Consider the following 25,525-nt stretch of genomic DNA (forward strand, 5'->3'; position numbering starts at 1 on the left):
AGCAGTAGTGTACAGCTAGTACCTGCTATATAGTGCAGCTTTTAAAAAATGTTGCTATTGAAAACTACAGGGAGCAGGCTCACACCCTCCCAGCAGGCGTATGAGATTGGTGGAGTTCCTAAATCAAAGCGGAAACTAAGAGCGACATGTTATTCTACTGTGTCTATTTCCATTCTCATCCCCATACTCTCTTTCCAACCTTCATCCTGAACCTCTCTTTGGCTGCAGATGACTTAGTAATTGTGGACCCAGGCGCCTCCTCCTAAGGAATGGCAGAACTATTTAATAACATGATATTTTAAAGATGTGCTTATTTGCAGTGCAGACCATGAAGGAACATGTCCCCCTTTTTCTGAGCTACAGTGTTGGAGAAAGTGTGTTGGCCCACCACCAACTAACACAGTCACTTAGGCCCATGATGATACCAGAAGGTTTCTCACTCCCCTAAACGTCTCTAACCATTGAAGAAAGTTTCACCTGGGGTTTCTCTCCACTCCCACTGAAGAAAGTAATACAGATGTTTGAAGGTGCCTCCTACAGGCCATTGGCCAACCAGGTTCAGTGCTATCAGCTTTGACTGGTAGATGCTCTTTTGAGACCCAGGAAGAGAAAGGTCTTTCCCAACACGTGCTACCTTTTAATGAGAGATGGCAAGGATTGAGCTGGACATCTTCCGCTTGTCAAGCCATGGCTACTCCTCTATCTCTTAATAAAACTTTATTTCTTCATCTGGGCTTTTTTCAGCTTTATGAACTATTTCCTCCCTCTTTTGTTTTTCTGATTTCATCTTTCATTGTTTGACATAATTGGTTAGGGTGGGAGATGGTGCAGGCCTTTCCTGTCTGTTCCTGTCTGAATCTGCAGGGGCTGATTTTAATAAGAACCAGAATTCCCCGCCTGCCACTGCTTGTCGTGCAGGTAACTTCATGAATAATTTGCAGGCAGCCTCTCTGGAAACAGGTCTCCCAGGGAAATAAATGTCATAGATCCAACAGCAAGTCCTCCCTGGGTCTCTCACGAAACTAAGGGAGTCGCTAACAGCTGGGATAATCAGCCTGATTTGCTTCAATTTCTTGTGTCCTCTACCTCATGCCCTTTCTCCAATTATGCTGCTGCTTATATTTTGGCAATAGTGGGATTTGGAAAGAAGTTACACGTTGTATTGGGTGTAAGTCAATGAACGGTCAGGGCTTCCCAATATGTGGACCCACTGGAACCACTAAAAGCAGGGAGGTGCTGTGGCTCAGTGGTAGAGTATGCAGAAGGTCGCAGGTTCAATCCCCAGCGTCTCCAGTGAAAGGGCTCAGATAGTAGGTGATGTGAAAGACCTCAGCATAAGACCCTGGAGAGCTGCTGCCAGTCAGAGTAGGCAATACTGACCTTGATGGAGTTAAGAGGTCTGATTCGTGTGTTCTTAATGAGTAGGCTTATCAATCACGGGTTGATATTCCTAGAGAGCTTCTGCATACTGAACTTGCTAGACCAAAAGACATGATTGGTTACATAGTGCCACAACTTCATTGTGGTCCCTGTGTAATCTCTAGTGGGCTGTGATCACTCTGGACACGAGAAGGTTGGGGCATACAAACAAACAAAGCAGCAGCTGGGAGTGAAAATAATTGCAAAATGGTGTGAACTGCAAGGAATAAAGATGCTGTAACTACAAAGTGGCATCTGTCAAACATTCCCCCGCCCTTCAACTTGCAAATTTTGAATGTAAAATATCTTAATAGCTTAATATCTTAGACCTTTTCGGTCTTTGTGCTTCCATTGCTCCGACTGCACCTATTGGGAGAAAGCACCGTGTGTGATCATGTTCGGGTTGGATTCGGTCAGCGTTTCCACTTGATCTTGCCTGCTTTTCCTCCCCATTGCAGCAGAAAACCCAGTTGGGTCCAATCTCGGCATGTGCTGTCGCCATTTTGTCTGGCTTCAGTACACATGGTCAGAAACCTTCATTTTTCAAGACACGTGTTTACATATACAGAAGCTGGAATATATGTATTTTGCCCAATTCAGACAAAATGGTAATTCTGTGTATTCAGACAATAATGGGTAGTGCGCTCTTCTGTTATGCGTGATAGGGAATGCCAGGAATTTACTGACTGAAGAAGCCTCTTGAAGATAGGTATATGTATCTTTGCTCTCAGAAATTTGCCATCGATCAATCTCTCTTATCCCGACTCAGTGCTATAGTGTTAACTATAGTACCAGAAATAAAGTACCAGAAATTCACCCATAAGCCAGTCCTGACCCCCTTCGTATTTTGATCTCAGATTTGAACATGATCTCTACAGCCTCCCTGCCTAAAACCTGGTCTCTCTTAGCTCTGTGCATATAATCCTCCTCTTTCCAGAGCTTTCAAACCACATTAGATTGCAAAGCTAACTAGATCACTGGAGTATTAAACAGCATTCTTTCCTCCCTGTGCCTCTCTTACCTTGCAAGGTTCTCATACTTTGTAGGGAACGATACATTTAGAGTATAAAAAAGTGCTTTCAGCCGTGGCCTTTGGAATGTATCTTTTGGGGTGTGTGGGGTGAACTAGAAGCGAGGTGAGATTATTGGGGGGGAAAGTAGGGGACACTTAATGGAATCCATGAACTCCAGTCTTTGACCTCATCCAATTTCTCCCTGTATTTTTTTTTTAAAGTAGCCATAGGGAACATGGCAAAAGGTTAGTAGGGATATTCCTTCCTTACATGAAAAATTAAGTCACTGCTGATTCCCCCCACCAGGTCTTTCTTTAGGCAATCTAAATGAGACGCTATAAAAGGGAAAGCATGATGGGTCTTCTCTAGTTACAGGAAGGTCACCTAATGGTGCAGCACTTTCAGTACCTGAGATGGTCAGCCTACAGAGACACCCCCGATTCAAAGAAGTCATTCCTGCACTTATTGGCCCAGGTGGAAAAGTGGCAGGGGGAGAGCGGTGATGGGAGGACAATTGTACATTGTTTGTAAGTATTATCTTGGGGAGGGAGGAGATAGTATTTTGCCTTACCCTTTGTACAACACTGCTATACATCTAATGTGCTGCTTGGCAAAGAAGCAAGTAAGTATAAAGAGAGTTCTACCAAGGTTCTCGATTACAATTTTCTGGATGTTGTTTGTGCGCTCAAAAGTCCTGTCCATATACGGGTGGGGAGTTGGAACCCACAGGAAGGAGGTGAAGTGAATAGAATCTGTCATCACCTATGGAGGAAAATGCAGGAGATGGAGGGGATCTGAACTACCTTGCTTAGGAGCTGGCCGAATGTCCCTCCCTCTCTAGCTTTCTCCAACACTAGTGGAAAAAGAGGAGGAAGAAAGTTGAGCTGGGCTGGTGTCTTTATCCATCTTCTTCGGAAAGTCGCATTCTGGTTTAAGTCCCAGCTTTCTTCTCCCACATCATTTGCAGCATGAACAATCACTGTTTGAAAAGTGATTGCTGTGGGTTGCTGACTAAGAGATACAAAACAAAACAAAAAATCTGCCCAAATCTCAGACAATCCTATTTGTGGTGATTCGACAGGTTGTATCCCATGTGACTGCGTCCAAAATGGATCCTACAAACATTCCACTGTCCACCTTTTGAAAAGGTGCATGGCTTTAGAATCTGCTGGAGAGTATATACAATATATTGTCGAAGGCTTTCACGGCCGGAGAACGGTGGTGGTTGTGGATTTTCCGGGCTGTATAGCCGTGGTCTTGGTATATACAATAGCTAGTGATTGATCAAGGATGCACTTCTATGGGGGCTCTTGTAAAGCATTGGAGTATGGGTGGAAAGGAGAGAAGATAGATCACGAATGCTGCTCTCACACACATTGGATAATGTACTTTCAGTGCTCTTTAGCAATATTTTGCAGCTGAATTTTCTGGTGTGAAACATGAAATTCCAGTTCCAAATGATTGCCAAAGTGCATTGAAAGTGTTTTATCCAATGTGTGTGAAATCAGCCCTAGTTGCCCTCCCATTGTGCCTTGATCCAACTCCTCCCAACTCCTCCTCCTCAATTCCTAGCTACTGATTGCCATCCCCAAGTCTGGGGGCGGGGGGAGGAGAAAGCAGCTGGGCGCTCCTCTTTCTGATGCCATAGGTGAGCACTCTTCTTTGTTTTATTTTAATTAATATTTGCATGGTTTTTAATTACTGTCAGCCAGTTTGGAAGATCTTTTCTTTTTTGGCTGAAAAGCGTGGTTTAAAAAAAGAATGCAGCAAATAAATAAAAAGTCGTGTTTCCAAACTGACAGGGGGCACCCAGCAAGCTTTTAATGAAAAATGAATTACAGTCTTGCCCATCTTCATTAGCCTAAGGATAATTTGGCAGAGTCATTCACAAAATGCAGAGCTCCCCAGTGGGCGAAGAGGCGAGGAGCTGGAAAAGGAAAACAGGGGTTGCTGCCGGCTCGCAAACACCAATCTTGCGTGTGTCTAGCTAATCTGGTTATATCGAGGTGTAAAAGATTTATTAACTATGATGGGAATCTGCGCCCTGAAGAAATTGCTGTGCAGTATGTCTGTATGTGGGGAAGGTAAAGAAAGCTTCCATTTGATCTGCTTATATAAATGTATGTTTGTTTTAAGTATAAGCCATGGATCATCATATCAAACATAGAAATGCAAATTTCAGTCATTAAAGATTTGACCCACCCTGCACGACACGCAGTGAAGCCCCCTTGATTTCAGAGCCCCTGACTGTATGCTTTTCATAGAAGCTGGCCTCATTCAAACATCACAAACAAATGCTGATTTGTTTCTGATGAGAACGAACCAGTAATTCCTCCCGTCCTTTGGACACCATGCTAAGATTAAGAACATCTGGGTTTGTTAGGAGCTATATTATTTGTGGCACCCCAAATCTGGCACTTCAACACATTTTGGGTTTTTTTCTTACTTTAACAAGCCAGAATTCTAAACTGGGATTGTACTGTGGCTCTGCCCTTCCGATGGACTGCCGGATAGGGTAAATGAGAATTGAATATCTACCTAGCCGTTCCTCTGAGGAGTTCAGGGGGGCATACAAGGTTCTCCCTTCCCTTTTTATCTTCACAGCAACCCTGTAAGATAGTTCATGCTGTGAGTGACTGTCCCTGCAAGTGTCATGGCACAGGGGGGATTTATCCTTGTCCAGAATTCTGCTTGCTATCCGATGCTCACTCACTGTTACATTATTCCACTGGATAGCTTTTTATACTGTGTCCATGCTATTCAATTTTTTTTCCCTTCCAGGAACGGGGGCGGACGGAGTGGCACATTCTGCGCCTGCACTATGATCTTGGAGATGATCAAGCGCCACAAACTAGTGGACGTTTTCTTTGCAGCTAAAACCCTCCGTAACTACAAACCAAATATGGTTGAGACCTTTGTAAGTGGCTCACAAATCCGTTCCCTCTTCCTGTGCTTTTAAACTATGAAGGCGGGGGGGGGGGCAGGTTACAAAGGGTTGTAGAAGTTGGCGTGAAGTTAAGCTGCCTAAGGGCATTTCCCCACCCATTCCACTGCACTGGGGCAGAATGCCTGGTGTACAAAGCATGACCTTTCCCAGGAAAGTCACTTTAAGGAGTTTGCATCAGATGTATGATGGGATTTCTACGCCTCTCAGTTGCATGCCAGGCCAGCATACCGGGGCAGCATTTACAGCATGCCAGGAGAAGTGGCGTCAGCAGATTTGCCAATCTCCAGGCAAGGCCTGGAGTTCTCCTGGAATCTTGAGACTGGTCCCTTGGAGGAAATGACTGCTTCATATCTCGCCAAGCTCCCCTCCCCTCTGCAAACTCTACCTTCTGAAAGTACCGCCCCCAAATCTCTAGGAAATTCTCAAGCTGGAGTTGGCAAGCCCTAGGCTTCAGCCATCCTCCCCACACTGTTTTTGGCTCCTAAAATGGCCCCATGGTACCTCTGGGAAAGGTACGGGGGGAGAAGCTGAACCTTTTTCTCCAGTCGTGCCATGGCTGTGATCAGGATTGGGCTCGTGTGCATCTGGGAGGCACAGAAGTCCAGCTGATACAAAGTCCTTGTGGCAGCCCCGAGGATTTTCAATCACACGAATTGTCCCTTATTTCTAACTTTCCCTATTAGCCTTGCTGGTACAGTACTCTAATTGCCTGAAACATCTGCATGGAAAGGCAGGATAAAAAGGCTTCAGGATATAAATAAAATACTCATATAAAAATGTCAGGACCAGAGGGGGAAAAATACGACATTTGCAATGCCTGGATTATCAAACCTCTAACTTGAAAAAATGAAATGATTTTCTGGGAGGTTTTGATTGCATTAGGAATTAAATCACAATCAGAGGATGTGATGGGAGGAAAGAATTATTAAGAGAAAGCAATAAAAAAAGAATGTAGTCCCCGGCATTGAGTCAGATGACTTGTTGGCTAAATTACAAGGTAAGAGCAAATGCAAACTAAGCACTTTCTAAACTTCCCCCAACCTCAGCTGAACCTGAAAAATGTGGCTCCTGATGCATATATGACATACTGGCTTGGGGTCAATGATGTGCAAGTGGGAACATCAACGGACTTTGTGCAGTTCTGTTTAGGCAAGATCTTGTGCTACCTCCAGCCCTTTCCTCCAAGTGCCCAGAAATTGGTTGCACAAGGGGGAATACAATAAGTTTGACTTAGCACAAGTGGCTGCCACCACCTTTTTCTCGATATTCTCTCAACAACCTTCCTTATAGGTAGGTTAGGCCGAGTGTCTGTGACTGGCCCAAGGTCACCCAGCAGGTTCCCACGGGCAGAATGGGGATTTGAACCTCCCAGACTCCAAAACTCATAATTACTACACTATGTTGGTTCTCCGTTGAGGATTTCCATAATGGAATCTCCCACCCTTCAAAATTCCCTGCATATAGAAAGCTAGCCAGTCAGGAAGTCTAGACTAGAATGCTTTTCCCTCCTGACGTATTACTTTCTATCTGGAGTGGATTTTTTTTTAAAAATGGAGAAGCATTTGGCTCCACCTACAGTTTAAAGTGGCACATATGCAACCTTTTATGATTTAAAATTCAGATAACATCACAATTCAGAGCAAGAGAGCGACAAAGAGCAAGTATATGAATGCCCATTTGCATAAGGAGAATGTAAAAGTTAACATTGCTGTTAATGGATGTGCTGATTAATCAGTCTTGAAAACCACAAAACCAAGAAGCCTGCAGACGGGGAATTCCCCTGCCAGGCAGAAAAATATCACTTAATAAATCAAAACGGTTTTAAAAAGTGGACTGATGGGCATGCATCAGGAGGCAGGAGGTGGTGAAAGCAGGTCGGAGTCAGTTAAAGTGTGTGTGGGGGGGGGGTAGATGGGTGGAAATGGGAATATCAGTAGGGTTGCCATCTTCCAGGTGAGTTCTGGAGGTCTCCTGGAAGTACAACTGATCTCCAGACTACAGAGATCAGTTCCCCTGGAGAAAGCGGCAGCTAAAGAGGATGGACTCTTTGGCAATGCATCCCCACTGAGGCTCCTCCCTTCCCCAAACCCCACCCTTTCCAGGCTCCACCCCAAATCTTTGGGAATTTCCTGGCCCAAAGTTGGCAGTCCTAAAGTTTGGCCTGGTTCAACTTCTTGAGAGCTTTTAGATTTGTTTGTTTCTTAAAATATTTTTCCCCCAACTTTCCTCTTGGCTCTAGAAGGCCGTCAAGATTTTGGTGTGTGGGGCCACGAGGTTCCTTGCTCTCCCTAGTGGCAACTGTGCCCTATAGATAAAAGTAAACTATACCTTGCAGAGCACCTTTTAAAAGAAACCACCAACAACCCAGCTCCTTATTTCAGAGAACATTCTTTCAAAATATGGTTTCTTTCATCTCATTCTCGGCCTATCTTGTCTTTCACAATGCTGGCGCTTAAACTCTTTCCCCATCTCATCGCCCTGCCCTTTAAATTCTCTGCGCAAATATTCCAACTGTAAAAGCATCCTTTCACTCCCTGGCTTTCATGAGGGTTCATTATTTATTTCTTCGAACAGTGCGATTTTCATTCTGAAATTTGCTTTTGACTCATATACAAACATGGTGAGCTGTTACCTCGGGGATAATTGAAGATCAAAGCTGTACAGACGTTTTTAACTGCTAGTGGTTTTCGATGCCCCCCCTTTTCTGTCCAAGGCTGTACCAGTAGAGTTGTCATAAGTGAGTATGCAGTGGAGAGCACTTACCAGTACGGCTGGATTTCTTATGTCCCGCGCTAGCAGCTCTTTTGTACTGTGTGTAAATGTACTTCAATGAATAGCCAAGTGCTCTTTGGCATGTATTTTGCAAGGGGAGAGGCAGTAGAAGAGGAATTACGCTGAATGCACTGATACTGTTGAAGTGCAAATAATCCATCGCTTTATTCATCCACCAAACTTTCCCTGGGAAAATTGGGGGATTTCAAGTTTTCCTATCGAATGCTGAGGGGGAGGAGGGGAGAATGTGAGTGCTTTTCTGAGCACTTAGCTGGAACGAAAAGCCTAATTGGGTGAAATATCTCTATAATATCTCACATCTTTTTTGAGTCAAAAAAATGGGGAAAGGAATGGTTTGCACTGAGGAGGACTCGCTAACCATAAAATCCATGTTGCATGTTTGGGGGTTAGAGTGTCATATCTGGGAGATCCAGTGTCTGAATCCTCATTCTGCCATAGAAGCTTGCTGGGTAACTTTGGGCCAGTCACACATTCTCAGCTTAATCTACCTCACAGTGTTGTTATGAGGGTAAAATAGAAGAAAGGAGAAGGTTGGAAGCTGCCTTTGAGGGGGGGCATAGAGCTGAAAGGCAGGGTATAAATGAAGAAGATAAGTACAATAGACAAACTGGAAACCCCTCTCAAAGTATGCACAGGAGCATTATTTCTGGCTAGGGTGCATGGGTTTTCCACATTTTTCTTCCTCCTGTATTGAAACTACCTGTTAGGGCTGCCAGCCACTTGGAACAATGGCAGGAAGAAATAAAAAAAGAAAAACAGAGTGGTGTCAGCTGGGGAAAGCCCAGAAGTGACATAGAGTAGCTCTAGGAATTGCCAGAAACTCTGTGGTTTTAAGCATGGGACCTCCTAAGCTGTCAAGCTGGTACTTCTCAAGAGCCACAAATTCATCTGGAGAGAGGTTTTCAAAGTGATCCATGCCTTATGCTAATTGGCATCTCAAGAAGGGATGCCACTGAGGCCGACCCCCTCCAGCCAGCAACTCTTGCTGGCTCCCCTTCTCACCATCCCTGCCCCACTGCTTTTTATCATCTTCACTAGCTCCCAGGAGCCAGTGCCTGCTAATGCTGCTTCCTTCTTGGTTCCCATGAGACTTCAAAGGCAGCAGAGGAAGCTACCCACGTTATGTCCAATAAAACTTCCCAAACAGTCCATCTTGTGATAGTTTAGCAAGCTAAGGTGCCCTTAAAGACATTTGGAGAACCAAGTGAGAAGTGGCATCAACTGCTCCAACTCCTAGATGAGAAGTGGGCAGGAGGACAAGACAAGTCAGTGGTGGCACAACATCACCAGGGCTTAAGGGGAAGTGGGGTGGAGGCTGCCACCTCAGGCCACTATCCTACCTTGCCAATTATAGAGCCAGCTGCACATATTCCAGCTTTTGCCTGTTTTCTGTTTTGTGCAGAATATCTTGACTCATTTTCTCTCTCTCTCTCTCTCTCCCTCTCTCCGCCTCCTTAAAGGAACAGTACCACTTCTGCTACGACTTAGCCCTGGAATACCTGGAATCGCTGGAGACCAGATAGCACAATGCCCAGTGCCCACAAGCAAAAGTTTGTTTTGGGTTTGTGCCGAGCACGCATTTTGCACCCAGACTATGAGAAGAACAAAATGGAGAAGGGAAAAAAAGAAACTCACGAAAGTTACGGGATCACGATGTCTATCCCTTACCTTCATCTGTCCCCCTTTTCTCCCACTCCTGCTCCTTTTCCAGGGGCAGAGCAGAGCAGAGGCTGCCCAAAATCACCCCAGGTGTATATGCCAGCCAGGAGTTTGGCACACAGGCATTTCTTCTTTGTATGTGTTTGGACACTGGTGTGCCTCGGGCGAATCTCTTTGCGCTCCTGCCTGGTCAAAGCCTGGAATGGACTGATGCCACAGACAGCTAGAGGAGAAGCAAAAGCCCAGCATCTTTCAAAAGGGCTGCATGAAAGTCACTGCAGCAGTGGGACCTTGTTGCTGGTATCATAAAGCTCTGGCAGGGCACGACAGATGGCCTTGATCATCTTTAGGAAATGGCCAAAGGTGCTAAAGGGATCTGTACAGTTTTCATACACTGTTATAACCATTACCTTTCTTGGCCCTGGACTGATGCCTACCTCCAGAGAGGTTCTGAATTTATATTTGCCTGTGTCTTGGCAGTAGTCCTGCCTGGAGGAAAATTCAGGCAGGGAGTTAATTTCTGGTGGTATCTATCAGGGAGAGAAACCAATCAGCTGCTCACTCAAGAGGCTAAGCTATCCAGACCAGATTTCCAAACCACCATCTTTGTGCCTGCGTTTTCCAGTTCAGATAGCTGAAGTTTTTTGTTGGGTTGGGGCACTTTGTGTTCAGAGGTCAGGTCCTTCTGAAGTATTTTCAAGTCTTGAAGCATGCCCCTCCCATGTCTCACTGCTTTTCAAATTGGTTTAAGCAGAAAATCTTTCCCCCATCTATTTATAAGAGTGTCGGAGGTAAGTAAAAACGAGTCTTCTTTGGGAAGGCCAATGTAGATAACATTCTTTTAAAATGCAAGGAAAGGTCCTGGGAAGCTGGCTGGCCATAGCTCGGGGATGGAAATGGGACCTGTGGCCGATTTTAGCACTTCAGAGTTCTTGTTTGAAGATCAGTTTTGATCAAACAGAGCTTCCCCTTCCCCAAGTCAGACTTAGTTATGGAGAATTGTCAACATCAAGGGAAGAGAGTTGGTTGAGTGGCACGTCTCCTGTACCCTTAAGAGCACTTGACAGCTGGGGATCGGGACCCCAGATCCTCAGGGATGCTGTACGTGCAGTTCTTTCCTTTGTCGCTCTGCTCCATCTGTTGAACAATCTGGTTTGCTCAGTCACTGCCTCCTCTTTGCCGTCAGACTTGTAAAGATCATTAGCAGAGGAGGCTGCCATAGCATTGGGGCACAGGCTGTTTTTTGCATGGGAGAATATGGTTTTTGTGTCCACTTACCAACAAACTGGGGAAACTCTATGGTAGGTAGCAGAGTAACACATGGCAGGACTGGTTTCTCTTAGGAGGAGACACTTAATTCTCCCAGTTGGTGTTTGCATGGTGCTTCTTGCCACATGGGCAAGCAAAGCATAGTCAGGCAATAACTAAGTTATTGTAGCACATGTCTGAAAAGCCCTAAGATGTATTTGAAAGCGTGGCAGTGGCCATCTCCCAGACCAAAACCAGTAGACACTGCCATGGCCAAACCAGAGAGGACCCAGTGGGGCAAATGGCAGATCTGGACAGGAGAGGTAAAATATGTGAGGGAAGGGAGGGGACTCAAGTTGGGGCTGTTCATTCCAAAGGAAAAATGCGCTGCAGATCTGATCCGGGATTTCTGGTGTCTTTTGCAGCTTGGCCATTAGTTGCCCCTGAAGGACAGCAGCTGCCTCCAGAGTTTTTCCCGTAAAGCCAGAAAGCCCTTATCAGACAAGGTGTTGATTGAAGTAGCAAAGATAAGAGCAAAGTGTTACGAAGTATCAATCCCTGGCGACCTCTTACATTTAAACTCCTGTTTGTTTGTTTGTTTGTTTAAACCTTTCCAACCAATGGGATCTCCAGGGAAATTTAGGCCTTCTCTTTCTGCAGTGCTCAAAGGCAGACAGGTCCTCAATGGCTTTTGCAAAGAATAAGAACCAAATTGTTCCATCTAGCTAAGAGGCAATCCTGCACTTGTGAAGGCTGCAGGCATTAGGATAGGAGAATATGGGGTGAGGTGGGGTGAGAAAAATGGTGGGACCAATGTGATGAAATTAAGAGCAGTTCCGCACATTGCTTTTTTCTAAGGTGGAGATTAATGCTGTATTTCTGAATGGCATTGTTTGGCTCCCTTGCACAAAGAGCAAAGACATACTTGTTCAGGGATTTATAACTAAACCATTAAGAAGGCTACATCTGAGCTTGAGATGGGGCCTTGGACATCTCTTCCGGCCCTTATGGCTACAGAGGCATGCTTGACAGTGCAATGACCATTAAGTATCAGATACCAAAGGGGCAGGATGAATAAGATTTCCGAGGCAAGGCTTCAGCATCCAGCGTGGCTCCCTGTACCTCCTTATGACTAGCAGAGTAAATTATGCAAAACAGGAGAGATTATGCAAATGTGTTTCATTTGCACGATGGATACCGATTTCTGAATTTCCCTTCTCTTGGGGCATCATTCTAATTCAGAATGCACACAACTTTCAGCATTAATCTTCATGGTAGAAATTAAGATGTGAAGCAGTTCAAATGCTAGGAGAGTTTTCCAGTGAGTAACAGGTATGGCTCACCTCCCACCCCCTTCACACATCTAGTATACTAAAGAACTGGAAGCCATAAGACTTTGGAGGATGCTTGCAAAAATCCATCCATTTCATCACTGACAAACATGCCCGGTACGTGGAAACAAATTACCTTAAGTTGTGCAGGGATCTGCTCCCTTGCTCCCAAGGAGATCCCCCATGCAGAAACAACTTCGGCATACAGATCTTGTCCTCTGGATGAGAAGCAACGGGCATAAATTAGATGCACACCCCAAGCTGCATCTTAAAGCAGATGACATCTGCCCACCCACTGTGCACTCAGAGATGCACATTCTGGTTCTGACCCTTGTAGGGCCAAGCTACAAGTGACGAATTACGCTTGCATGACAAGTGAACAGACTCGTGTATTCCTCCTTGTTCAATTGCACTCCACTCCGGAGTGGAGTGGAGTGCAAGTGAACAGGGAGGAATACATGTGAGTCTGTTCACTTGCCATGCAAGCGTAATTCGTCACTTATAGCTTGGCCCGTAGTCACACATAATGACTAGAATTGAATCAGGTATCCATTCTTGAGGTTATTTATATTGAGGAGATAGAGTTTTTTTAAAGCATTCCTAGAAGTTCTGGTTTCTTCTAGCCTGGTTGATGACGGTGATGGTGGTTCATTTTGGCAAAAGAAACTACTGGTTCTCTTGTGCTGATGTGTTAGGAAAAATTAAGATGATACAATGAGATTGGGGGGGGGACATCTTTTGATATTTCTTGCCTTCCATCTTACGCCTCTTTGAACCTTAGCTGGAAAGGGCATACGCAGCCCATCCTGCTCTATCCCATCCGCACCTGGATGTGATCTTGATGCTTGGAAGCTTTAACTCTCTTTGTTGGACGCTGGTGAAATAATCGGCTGCTTTCATTCATCCCACTGGAGATGCAAATTTTGTATGAAAATGCTAATGCCTTCAATAAAGCCTGACAGTTCCTACAAAGAGCTATCCTGCCAAGGAATTTATGCTCAGATTTGACCTCTGGAAAGGCAGGAGTGAGTTATAAATCACTCAAAACACACCATTGTGGGTTCAATGATTGTGGGACAGGGCTTTCTCTGTGTGGTGCTAATTTTCAACATGGGGGTGGGAAGATATACCCAGAGATAAAGATGCTCTTGCCCCATTGATTCCAGTGCTTTCAGGGTGGCTTTGTATGTGACATGTCACTTTTCCACACCTTTCAAAATGGACAGACTGAGCATGTATTTTATAACTGAGAAGCTGTATTTAAATACAACCCCAGAGTCCCTGGATTGCAGACCCAAGGAGACGTGATGTGGGAGAGTGGTTACTCCTAACTGTCTCTAGCAGGATCCAGTACTTCTTTAAAGTTCTGTAATAGGCAAGGCGATTCTTCTGCCTCTTTGTTCATCCATCGAAGGGTTTCCTCCCAGGCTGCATCAGCTAGAATTCCTGGCCTTTTGCTAGTCTTAGGGTACCAGATAATTCGGCGGAGGTAAGCAAAGATGGCAGCCACATAACTGGCCAACACAGCTGAAGAAGCAGAATCCTTCCCGTGCAGAAGTTCTTCAAGGATCAACTGGCCGAGGATAACAACCATATCCAGTGCAACCAGTACCACCACGTGCCTCCGATTATTGATCCTGTTGAATACCTCCCAGTCCAAACCTGGATCATAAGCAACTGTCATATAGCATAAGCAAACACTGTCTTAACTCTCTTTTCCCCAAATGATAAATCAGAGTCCTTCCAAGTCTGTAGTGAAAGTGAACAGGGAAGGTATTGCATGGCCATAAATGTTCGGGGGGGGGGGTCAGGGAGGGATCGTACACATTTATCACAGAGATCAGACCTCCAGAAAACAAAATAGTAAAGAGTCCAGAAGCAGCTTTAAGACTAACCAACTTTATTGTAGCATAAGTTGAGAGCTGTGGTTCTCGAAAGCTTGTGCTACAATAAAGTTGGTTAGTCTTAAACCTGCTACTGGACTCTTTACTATTTTGCAACTACAGACTTAACACGCCTAACTTCTCTGGATCTATGACCAGAAAACAAAGGATTCAAAATGTGTGTTTCCAGTGGTGGGAAGATTTCCACCCACAGTGTAACTTCCTCACCTTCCCCATTCCTGCTGCAACTTGGAATGCCCCCTCCCCAAAGAGATGCTCTTTGGGGGCTCTTTGGAGGTATAGTGGGAGTAGAGCGAGTGAGAAAATCATGCTCTCTGAGTGGAAAGTTTCTGCCACCAGAAACCTTCCCATTGGATCTAAGTTATAATCTACTACTGTCCTAGGTTAAGATCAGTGCCCACAACGTAAGGCTGACTTAAATTATGAACTGCCCCTTCTTCTGACTGGCGCATCTCTGTAAATGTCAATACTTCTGGAAAGGATAGGGTGACTAATCCACAATTACACAGTGTTATTGCATTGGTTATATTTATGATTGCCATAGCTACAAAGAAAATGGAGCTAGAAGTATCATGGGTCAGCTGGAGGGAAGGGAGGGGTCAGTTGATTTATTGGCTGATAGTCTAGTTTGATTGCCTTGGGACTTGCACAAGAGAAGCTAAGGATTTTGAAAGATGCTGGGATTAATAAAATTCTTACCTGGTTTTCATTTGGGGAAATTAACATCAAATGTCTGCATTTCCTATGAACCAGATGTCTCTTCTCATCTCTCAGACAAATTGCATTTCCTAAAGAGGGCCCACTCAGTACATCTCCTATGCCTTTTGGGGGGGGGGGGGACAAATCAGTGGCTGCCAAATCATTCTAACTGGGTGGAAAAGGGAAAATCTGCAGAGTTGTTTTTTTGCTGATTTATTCAGAAGCTCACAGGTAAACTGTCACCCAAAAGATATGCAAAAACCATTTTTTAAAAAGATACAAAAACACAATGCTCTTTCAGCTTTGAGGGGGAAAATGCAGAGGCCAGATATCAGTTATTTTTGGAGAGCTCAGTCTTGCTAGATGTTTAATTTTTACTCTCTCTCTCTCTCTCTCTCTCTCTCTCAGAGCAAGGGCAAATATTTTAAAAAACAAAACCCAAGTGCTATAAAAGGTAACTACTTTTCAGCTCCCTCAGAGATATTCATCTGCCATAAAACCAGAAAAGTCCTGTTTATAGACATATGTATATATAGGCCTATGTGTATATATGCTGTTATTAATATGAAAAATGTTTATCAGTATTACAAATTCAGTGGTGCTTTTTTCCCTTTTTAATAAAAGTCAGATTAAAAACCAATAAAATAAAACACTTTAAAATGGAGAAAACCTTTGCCATTTTTTAAAAATTGTTTAAAATTGCAGACATGTGCAGAAGCCTTTGCAGAAATTATAAACAAATGGCCAGAAGGGGTTGTCTATTCCTACAGCAGGAAGAATATTTCAAGGTCTCGACCTTAGCTATCTGTGATGCCAGAGTGTTTGGGCTACATAAAGGGCCAGTTGGGCACGGAACCAGAATGACTACACCAGAGAAAAGGGGGATCTAATGTCAATTGTAGAATTCTGTTAGTGGTTGTTAATTTTTTTTCAAGTTACCTCCCTGTAAATAGCCACCTGCTAAACTCAAGGCAGTAGTGGGCTTCGAACCAGCAGAATGCTGATTGGCAGCCCAACCATTTAACCACTATGCTACAAGAAATCAATTACAAAAAAAAAAAAAATCGATGCTTGAAATTCATGGTGGCCTGGGATTTTTTCCCCACCAGTCCAGAAAACAGCATTGTCTGGACATCTTGTAAAGTTTCCAGATCCTGTGATAGTACTTTGAATGGAAGGTCTGGGAGACTGACAGGGTCTAGCTACGCATTATACAGTCATTGCGTTATGTTTGGGTTGGCCACGAGGACCTTCAATCAGGCATACCCTGGGAGTTTTCCATGGAGAACTCAGTTTTCAGGCACACAGAAGCTCAATAAGGATTAGGACTGTGGCATGTAGGGAGATGGTACAAAAGTTTCCCCCACCCACATCATTTTCTGACCTGAAATGGCCAAGGGGGCCATCTACACCTCTGAGGGTTTCACATGTGCTGATGAGGTTTTAAAACTCACTTAGAATATCCATTGCAAGACACAAAAATCTAGAGCAGGGGTCCCCAGTATGGTACCCATGGGCATCACAGTGCCTGCCGACACCTTTCCTTGTGCCCGCCACCCACTTTCTAAAACATTTGGCGTGCACAAGGAAAGGTGTCAGCAGGCACTGTGATGCCCATGGGTACCATACTGGGTACCCCTGCTCTAGATTTTTGTGTCTCGCAATGGATATTCTAAGTGAGTTTTAAAACCTCACCCCCCCACCCACTTTCTAAAACATTTGGCGGGCACAAGGGGTTTTGCACAGCAAGGCTTCTGATTGGCCATTGGAATCTTGAGTGGCTGTGTAGATTTTAAAAAAATGTTGCTTTGGCAGAAGCTGCCACCACAGTCACTGTGCGATTGAAGGAAAGGGGTGGCAGCCATTTTGTGACAGGTCCCACCTCCTGCGGCAGCCATTTTGCGTCTGTGTCCATCACACCGTGTCAGCTTTCCAAAAGGGCTCATAGGTTTACAAAAGGCAGGGACCTGTTGTATTAATGCCAAAGACTCTGTGTCTTCTTTTAATAAGTATTTATTACAAACGCATATACAGAACATCTTTCCCTGCTGGGTTCCTGTCTGCAGTGTGATTTCTGTTTCCTCCCTCCCAGCTTGTTAGGACTTCTGACTCCTCCCCTCTTCCTTAGCCTAGTTGGGGCTCACATATCAGTACATTTCCCCTCCTTTGAGTTTTTCATAGTGGAGAACAGTTTTACTGCTAAAATTTTACTAACATTTCAATCAACAACCTAACTTCGGGTGTTAAGTAGACTGTCAATCACCTCGGATAGCATCTGGAGATTTTTCTGACACCAACTCGTGTCAATTTTGAATTTCACAGGGAGGCCATTAATCAGCAGCAGAACTTCCCATGGGTCAGCAGAATTGTTGAAATGCCTAACTGGTTCCAGGAAAAATTGGTCATGGACTTCATCTTGTTTTACCACCTCTTGCACCCTTCGCTTGTGACAGACTGCTACAAAATGCCCTGTCCACTTACATTCGTGGCACTCTGCAGACTTTGCTGGACATCCTGCCCTCTGTGCATGCCCTTTTCCACAGTGCATACTTCTATTGCTCTGCTTTTGGGTACTGTAGAGTTCCCAGTTCTCCAGGGCGGCAGGGGATTCCCCGCTCACAGCCTCTGCCCCCTTGCCACCTCTTACCAGCTGGGGGGAGGAGGTGCAGGGAATGGGCCTGGGAGCTCTGGAGCGAGCTCCCTAGTGCTACCGTGCCTTCTTTGTTGTGCTAGGAACGAAGTTATTACCAGCAAAACAATGAAAATTCTGGATCGCATCCACATTTTGTGCATGCACAGTAAGTGCCCCTCCCATTCTCCCCCATAACCCCCCTTGTCCCCCAGTTTGGACCCTGAGGATCTGGCAACCCTAGGGGACAGAGTGATTAATTTTGTGGTTGGATGTGGTGTCTCTGAGCGGTTTGTAACCACCTCTTCATCCTTTGGGATGGTTTAGAGAATGATGGCTTTTTATGCTACCTTTTAAGCCCTCACCCCACCCCGCCACAGACTTGAGCTTTTATCAGTTCTGAATTTCTTATAATCTGTACTGCCCCTTCCTGGGTAAGCTGATTTTCCACCTGCAATTTCTGGGATAAATCTTTGTCTAAAATTCCCACTACAAGTCTGTCCCTAATAGTTTCATTTTTGTGTCTCCAAACTCACAGCCATCTGCTTTCTCATGTAGCCATCTTAGGTAGGCCTCAGCAGATCCCCTGGTGTCTGGATTCATTGGTGAAAGCCGGCCCTTTCGTGGATAAGGTTCTTCAAAGGCACAAAATATTCATCAGATTTCCCCAGAATTGGCAGATATTTATTCTTATCCCATGTAGTAGTAGCAAGTACAGAAGAGTTGAATATCTGTACTGCTTGTGGACCCATGGCATTAATTAGGGAACATATCTGGATGTCCCCCTCTTCTGCATTCAGTTTTGTAGCAATCTCATATCTGGACAAACGCTGTTTCCAGTCAGGCCATCCTGAAGTCAAAGGCCTCTGGTGTGAAAAACTTTGCCATGCCAAGCTTCGGTTTTCGTTTCTTTTGTTTTACTTTGATTGACAGTTCAAAAGGACCCTTCACACCAGTGTCTCTAGGGAGTGGTTCTGACTTCTGACACCATTTGTCTTACTTTAATAACTGTTTATTACAAACAGAATAGCTTTCCCTGGTGGGTTTCTGTTTGCAGTGTCGCTTGCCAATGTCCAGGTGGCGGCTGGAGATCTCCTGGAATGATAGCTAAACTCCAGGTCATAGAGATCAGGTCCCCTGGTGAAAATGGCTGCTTTGGAGGATGGAGTCGATGGCATTATACCTTGCTGAAATCCCTTCCCTCTCCCCAAACCCTGCCCTCCTCAGGTTCTTTGCCAAAATCTCCAGGAATTTCCCAACCTGGAGCTGGCAACTCTAGTGGTTTCCTCCCTCCCAGCTTGTTAGGACTTCTGACTAGAGATGGGCACTAACCGCATTATGAACTTCAAAAACCCACGACATTGGCGATTGTGCGATCGCGATCCGGTGGTTCGTGATTGTCCACGGCCAATGAATCAGCGTTCGGGAGAGGCCTGGTTCGGTGCGTTCAGCCATGGTTTGGGAAGCCAGACACTCAGGCGCCAGCAATCAATTCCCCTGGCAACGGAGCTGGGAGAATGCCTGAACTCTGTCTGCACTCCTTCTGTTGCCCTGGAAACCCGAATGGAAGCCCAGCTTACCTTGATCGGCAGGTCTTCCTTCCAACCATGGAGCTGCAAAGTGGTTACAAGTTGGGAGAAGACACCCAGGGGAGGGAGAGGGAAGGGGGGTGTCCTGTAGCCACAGGCACTCCAATGTCATCCCTGCAAACCCTGATAGGCAGCTCTGACGGCCAAACACAGACCTCCTGCATTGCTCAATGGGACCTGTGCTTATAAATAACTGTGGGCTTCCAGGCTGGGTTTCACTTTCAGCGAGCAGTGGAGTGGAACAGAGTTCTTGCTTGCCACTTGCTAGCCTTTGGGGACAGAGACTGAAAGTATAATTCAGCTTGGATTTTTATGGGAGTTTCCTGGGGGCCTTGGACTGGAGAGGGTATAACTCCAAGATCCCTTTTGCAATCTTGTCCAAACTTGGGTGATGGCTGTAGGAGAGCCTGCAAAACACTCTCTAAGTGCCACGGGGGCCGTTCTGCGAACCGTGAACCGGTTCGGCAACGAAAAACGTTTGTTGCGGTTTGCGACTTCAGGATCGTCGTCGGCACCAAACCATGAACCACTGATTTGTTAAATTTTTTTGGTTCGTGCCCATGTCTACTTCTGACTTCTCCCCTCAGGCCTCATTAAGGTTCACATATCAGTATATGAACCTTGATCTAGAGAGAGAATGGGCAAATTACCTGATGCTGAGATACTAGCTCAAAGAAAACATGGACTCTTTAATGCTTCTCCTGACTGGAAAACAAAATTATATTGTGACTACGGACATCTAAGTAAGAGCTTTTGCCAGTTTTTGTCTGGGAGTGATTTATTTCCAGCAAAGCAGCCTTTGGGTTTAATGCCTTGCGATATTAAAGACTTCCAGTAAAAGTTGAGCCTTAATTTAATGGAGGCGCGCACCAAAATAAAACTTTTAAAAGGCCCTAATTGAGTCGTCAAGCCTGTTTTGAATCTTTAATTATAGTTTCTGAAGGATGTGGTAATTAAATGTTGCCAATAAATAATAAAAAGGGAATAATGCAAATTAAACTCAAGAGCTCTGTTTATAGTGGAATGTAATTATACAGTGTCCCTTTTATGAGTGAGTGTGAGCGAGCGTTTGGAAGAGGTGCTATTGTTCTGCCCTATAGTCATATCCATTGTGGAGTAAGATGCCCACAGGTGTTGGCATCGGCAGATGAAAAATGCTTTCTGTTCGCTCCCTTTCACATTTGATGGATAATCAGAGCTCTGTCTTCATTTGTAAAGAGAACCAAAATACACAGCTGCCTGTCTTTCATCTCTCCCTGTGATGGGCACTCTAGATGTTAATAAAATAATAATTAGAAGGATTAAAGGAGAGCAATCTGTATTTTTGGGGGGGGGGTAGATCATACCTTCCTTCTACTAATCACCACACTCCCCACTTCCCATCCTTCTCTCCTGCCAGCAGCCTCCACAATTTTTCCCCTTTCCTGTTTTCTTCCTCATCTCCTTCCCTGCTATCTCCCATGGTTCCCATCCCCTTGGCAGCCCCACAGCCTCTTCCCTTTCCTCCAGTTCCCATCTCTTCCACCTTTTGCTCGTTTTAATTTCTTCCTTCTCTCAGTCCCCTTACACGACTTTTGCTCCCTTCTGGATCTTATTGCCTTTCCTGCCTACCCACTTCTTCTCCCCCTGTTCACCTTAAATTTCTAAAGGAAACTGCAGCAATCATTTTGGATTACCTAGGCAACCACTGACAATATGGGTTGCTTAGACAATCCAAAATGGCTGCTAAGATCTCATGAGGTAGTCTTTTGAGATCTTGGCATTTTACTGCTTTTTTGTTCTTTTTTTTAATATAAGGGATTTTTTTGGAAATTGGGGTAGCCCCAGGTCTGTGGAACCATCTTTTCTATCTGTACATATTCTGATTGCGTAGGTTTTTGAGCCACACTCTGGTAGAGTTGCCAGCCTCCAAGTGGGGCCTGGAGATGTTCCAGAATTACAACTGGTTTCCAGGCAACAGAGATCAGTTCCCCCGGAAAAAATGGATGCTTTAGAAGGTGGACTCTATGGCATTATGCCCTCTTGAGGTCCCTCCCCTCTGCAAACTCTGCCCTCCCCAGGCCCCATCCCCCAAATCACCAGGAATCCCCCAACCTAGTACCCTATGATTATTATTAGCATTTAATCAGTGCTGTTGAATAGTCAAAGACCACTCACTATCTTGCAAATTCCTGCCTTTTAGCATTACTCATTATGGTTGATTTTGAGTTTCTCATACTTGCTGTTCTGACTCTGTTTCAGTTTTGATTTTGCCTCACAATAAAATCAAGAATTTCATAAACAAGTTAAACTAAATACAGAAAATATGTACATAATATATATATTCTGCATATAAACTTATAAGTACAAATGGCTGTAAGTTAAAAAACAGTTCCAACATACAAGTGAATCTGTAAAGCCAATAGTAAAAATTTGTGAACCGAAACTGTTGGCAGAAATATAAACAAATATAATAGAAAATAAAATACAGATGTGCTCATATCACCCACACATCCACCCTCATATCCTAAGATGAGATAGTAATACTGATCTCTTTTACACAGTTTGTCTTCTTTGCAAAAAGCCCTGTAACACAGGTCAATACTGTCAATCCCTATTGCAGATGTGAAGAAGAGGCTTGCATATGGTCACCTCATGAGTTCCTGAGGCAGGTCCAGGGACTTGCTTTGTACCTCAGTCTCTCAGGTACCACACTGTGAAGCTTCAATTGTACATGATTCTGACGGGCAGGTTGCCCTGATACACAGAGTGCCTCTCTTTAGCTGCCAAAACAAGAAAGTATAAGATCACTCAAATGTTTTAATATGCATAGCGATAATAAACAGCAACTTCTGCCTTTTACTGTAAGTAGGATGACAAAGAAGCGAACATAAATAAGTTTACTTGCCACAAACTCCAATAGCTATTCTAGATGAAACTGTAGAGGGACACAAAGGTGTGTCTGGGCAGGAGTCTGTGGCCTATGACATCATCACTAGGTGCCAAGGCCTACATGTTTCTGGGAGCCCTAGCTCTAATTATTGTGCTTAACTTAGGGTTGCCAGGTCCTCCTTGGCAACCAAGGGGCTGGTGGTGAGGGGCTTACCAAGTGTGGGGGGACTTGCTGGCAACTTCATTACATCACTGGTGACAGACTGTCATCATTTACTGTGAATCCAGAAGGGACATCAGTGCATTAAAGTGTTGTCCAAATAACAGTATGTCTCTGGTATCCCCTGACAACAGGCTGATATTACTTCCAGGTGCATGGGGCACTGCCAACATCCTCCTTGTTTCCCATCATCCCCTCACCACCAGCAGCTGAGCAGCAAGAATCCTGTGCCATCGGCAGAGGCTTGGCAGGCCTGGCTTTATGCATTTACTAATATAACACTGGAACATGCCACAAGACACATCAGAAATCCAGACCTATCTCAGATCAGATTCCAATCTACATGTCCACAGAGTCCTTCTCTACTAGACCTACAAAATCCAGCAACTCACCCACCTCCTTTATGGCTTATATCAGAATTTTGTTGTTAACTTCTTGTAATGTGCCCCCTTTTTAGTGTACTCCCAGAAGCTTATATAAAAGAAAATTTGAGGCAGTTATTTAAATAGCCAGACCCTTAGACGGTCTTTACATGTACACAGTAGGTATAATTCTGTAAGTTCCTCTTCTGTGCAGTCCTGAAACTCTGCAACAACTTTTGGAATTATCTAGTTTGGGACTCTTCTGTCTTGTAGGACTAATATAAACCTTATTTCAAGTTGTACAGAATCGATAAAATATACTTGAAAACTGGAATCTCCTAAACACATGGAGCTCCATTCCACTCTCTTGCTCCCTTGAAACTTTCTTTGTTCCTGGTTAGAGGTGGGCGCAATCAAAATACGAACCGAAGTTCATCATGAACTGGGCTGGTTTGTGGTTCGTGTGCATTGGAGGTTCGTGGGAGCTCATTTCTCATGAACCATGATGAATTTTAGCCCAGTTTGTTTGGTTTGTATTTCAGTTTGTCACTGCAGACAGTCTAGCACCAATCAATCAGTTTCCTAGGCAACTGGGGGGATGGGCTCTCTGCAGACATTCTGCTGACCTGGAAGTGACGTTTTCACTAACCGAAGAACTGGTTCGCGAACCGGGACAAATACATGAAAGTTCGTGGTTGGTGGTTCATGAAATGTGATGAACCAAGAACTGCACGGTTCGGAATTTTCCCACTTTGTGCCCATCTCTATTTCTGATACCAGGATTATACTTGCATTCTTTAGACCAGATCTGTTATAATAGCATGAGGATAACCCCAAGGCTAAACTGTAACCCATTTTTAGTTCCCCATGTGCAACACAGATATGGATCTGGTGCTCACCTGTTAAAATTATTGCTTGCAAATCAGGCACATGGTTTTTTTCAGTGCAATAGATTCAGCGGCCGTCATCCTATGAGAACTGTGTAATGTTGGAGATTTTCACTTGAAAGAATATTGGTCACTCTTGCTATTCAAATATCCAACCAGTGGGTCTTTTTCTTTTAAAAAATGGAACTGGAAGGTGTAATACCTAATACAGACAGCAAGCAAAGCAGTTTGCCTGGGCATGTCAAGGCAGTAGAAAGCCAGTTTCAGAGTAACAGAAGTCTTCCTTCTCCTTCTAAATCTATAGCCTGTGTTAGGATTAGAGGCATTTTAACCATTGGAATACCTATCTTTTGGGAGATAGTGCAATCACAGTGGAAAAGAGAGTGCAAAGGACTGGCAGTTTTTCATCAGTCATGACTGCGCTTGTCAACTCAATTCAGAACTGGGTCAGAAAGGAGAATCATTTCGGGAAAGCTTGATTTTGTTCCCCTGAAGATAGCTTCAGGTGGGTAGCTGTGCTGGTCTGCAGTAGAAGAGTAAGATTTTAGTCAAGTGGCACCTTAAAAGGCCAACAAAATTTCCATGGTATAAGTTTTCAAGCTTCACGCTCCCTTCATCAGATACAAGCAGGAGACGAGATCCCCGAGCTCTCATATCCCAGTCAGCAGGTGGGAGGGGTGTTGCAAAATATTCTGCATTTATCCCCTGCTCTCATCAAGCTGGTTACATTTTGCAGTTGTCCCTTTGCATCCCGACTACCTTCTTTGCAATACCCTTCTCACCTTCTGACTGGGATATAAGGGCTTGTATCTTGAGAGTTTATACCCTGGAAACCCTGTTAGTCTTTAAAGTGTCTTGTTCCCCTGGAAATTCTCTTCTGACTTGTAATATTGATACTGCATGCATGGGGGTTATCATGTTGTCCTACTGGGAACTGTAATCTGATTATACCGAAGTGGCCGAAAATATGAATGTTGTTTTGTGATTGACTGCTGGCAGCATTTGGCTGAATTATGTGCACAATTTGAATTGGACACGGGGTGATGTGGGTTAGCTTCCCCCACTCCCACATTGAATTTGATGCCGCCGTCTGCAAGATGCTGACCATGTATGCAAAGAATCTTATTGAATCTTCTGAACAGGAGGAAAAAAATCTGGGAGAAAATCATGCTTAATTCGTTCTATGGCTGAGCATTCTAAGCTGGACAATTGCACATAACAAACCATTACAAACTTCGGCACCTTCAAGACTTACTTTTATATCCTTCCCTATATTTGAAGACTGCTTTTAAGTTATGATCCCCCCCGCTTCATTTTATTCAGCTCCCTTCGATTCCCAATTTCATTTGTATGTTTTTTTTTCACAAGAAGTAGTTCACCAGCCACTCCTGCAGGTATTTTAAGCCTCACCTGCAGCTGGAAGAAGTAATTGCCGATGGGAAGGTCAGTTTGAATCCTTTTAAGCGGGCAAAATGAAACAGATGAAGATTACAAGCGCAGATCCCATGAAGATGAACAGAACTTGCTCACTGGTTTAGTCAACACTAGCCCAGCCTACAGCATTACAGCAGAGGCCTCCGGGGGAGCATTCTAAGGGCCGATCGACATGTCACAAAGTCCTTATTGAGGACTTTGCATCTGATGTGAGATGGGAGTTTTCTACTCCCCCCCCCATCCCACCTACAGGGACTTTTTTTGCTTGTGAATGAAACAGGCAGAGAGAAGACGTTTCTACCTCGGCTGTTTTCGCATTTGTAAACCACTGTTTGCAGCCACTGTTAAAATCATGTTATTTATGTTGCTATGTGTAAGTTTCAGAAATGAGCCAATAACTAGGACTACCAAGCCCCTGGTGGACAGGGAATCCCCCCACCCCAAGCTCTCAGTGCTAGCTGCTGCTCCAAGCAATAGTAGGGGGGGGGGGAGCTGTGCCTGCACCAGCATAACAACATCA

General features: G+C 44.5%; 1 protein-coding gene across 1 annotated transcript in view; it reads left to right on the forward strand.

Moving 5' to 3' along the window:
- PTPRU (protein tyrosine phosphatase receptor type U) overlaps window positions 1-15,658 on the forward strand; it is a 386,725-nt gene extending 371,067 nt beyond the window's left edge. The window contains exons 28-30 of the mRNA XM_054999127.1: window positions 2,802-2,959; window positions 5,214-5,349; window positions 9,633-15,658. Of these exons, the coding sequence (XP_054855102.1) occupies window positions 2,802-2,959; window positions 5,214-5,349; window positions 9,633-9,695 (357 nt within the window). The 3' untranslated portion in view covers window positions 9,696-15,658. The remainder of the gene's footprint in view (window positions 1-2,801; window positions 2,960-5,213; window positions 5,350-9,632) is intronic.
- Window positions 15,659-25,525: the final 9,867 nt, after the last annotated feature.

The sequence above is a fragment of the Eublepharis macularius genome, chromosome 15 (genome assembly GCF_028583425.1).
Source record: "Eublepharis macularius isolate TG4126 chromosome 15, MPM_Emac_v1.0, whole genome shotgun sequence".
In the NCBI taxonomy this organism is placed as follows: Eukaryota; Metazoa; Chordata; class Lepidosauria; order Squamata; family Eublepharidae; genus Eublepharis; species Eublepharis macularius.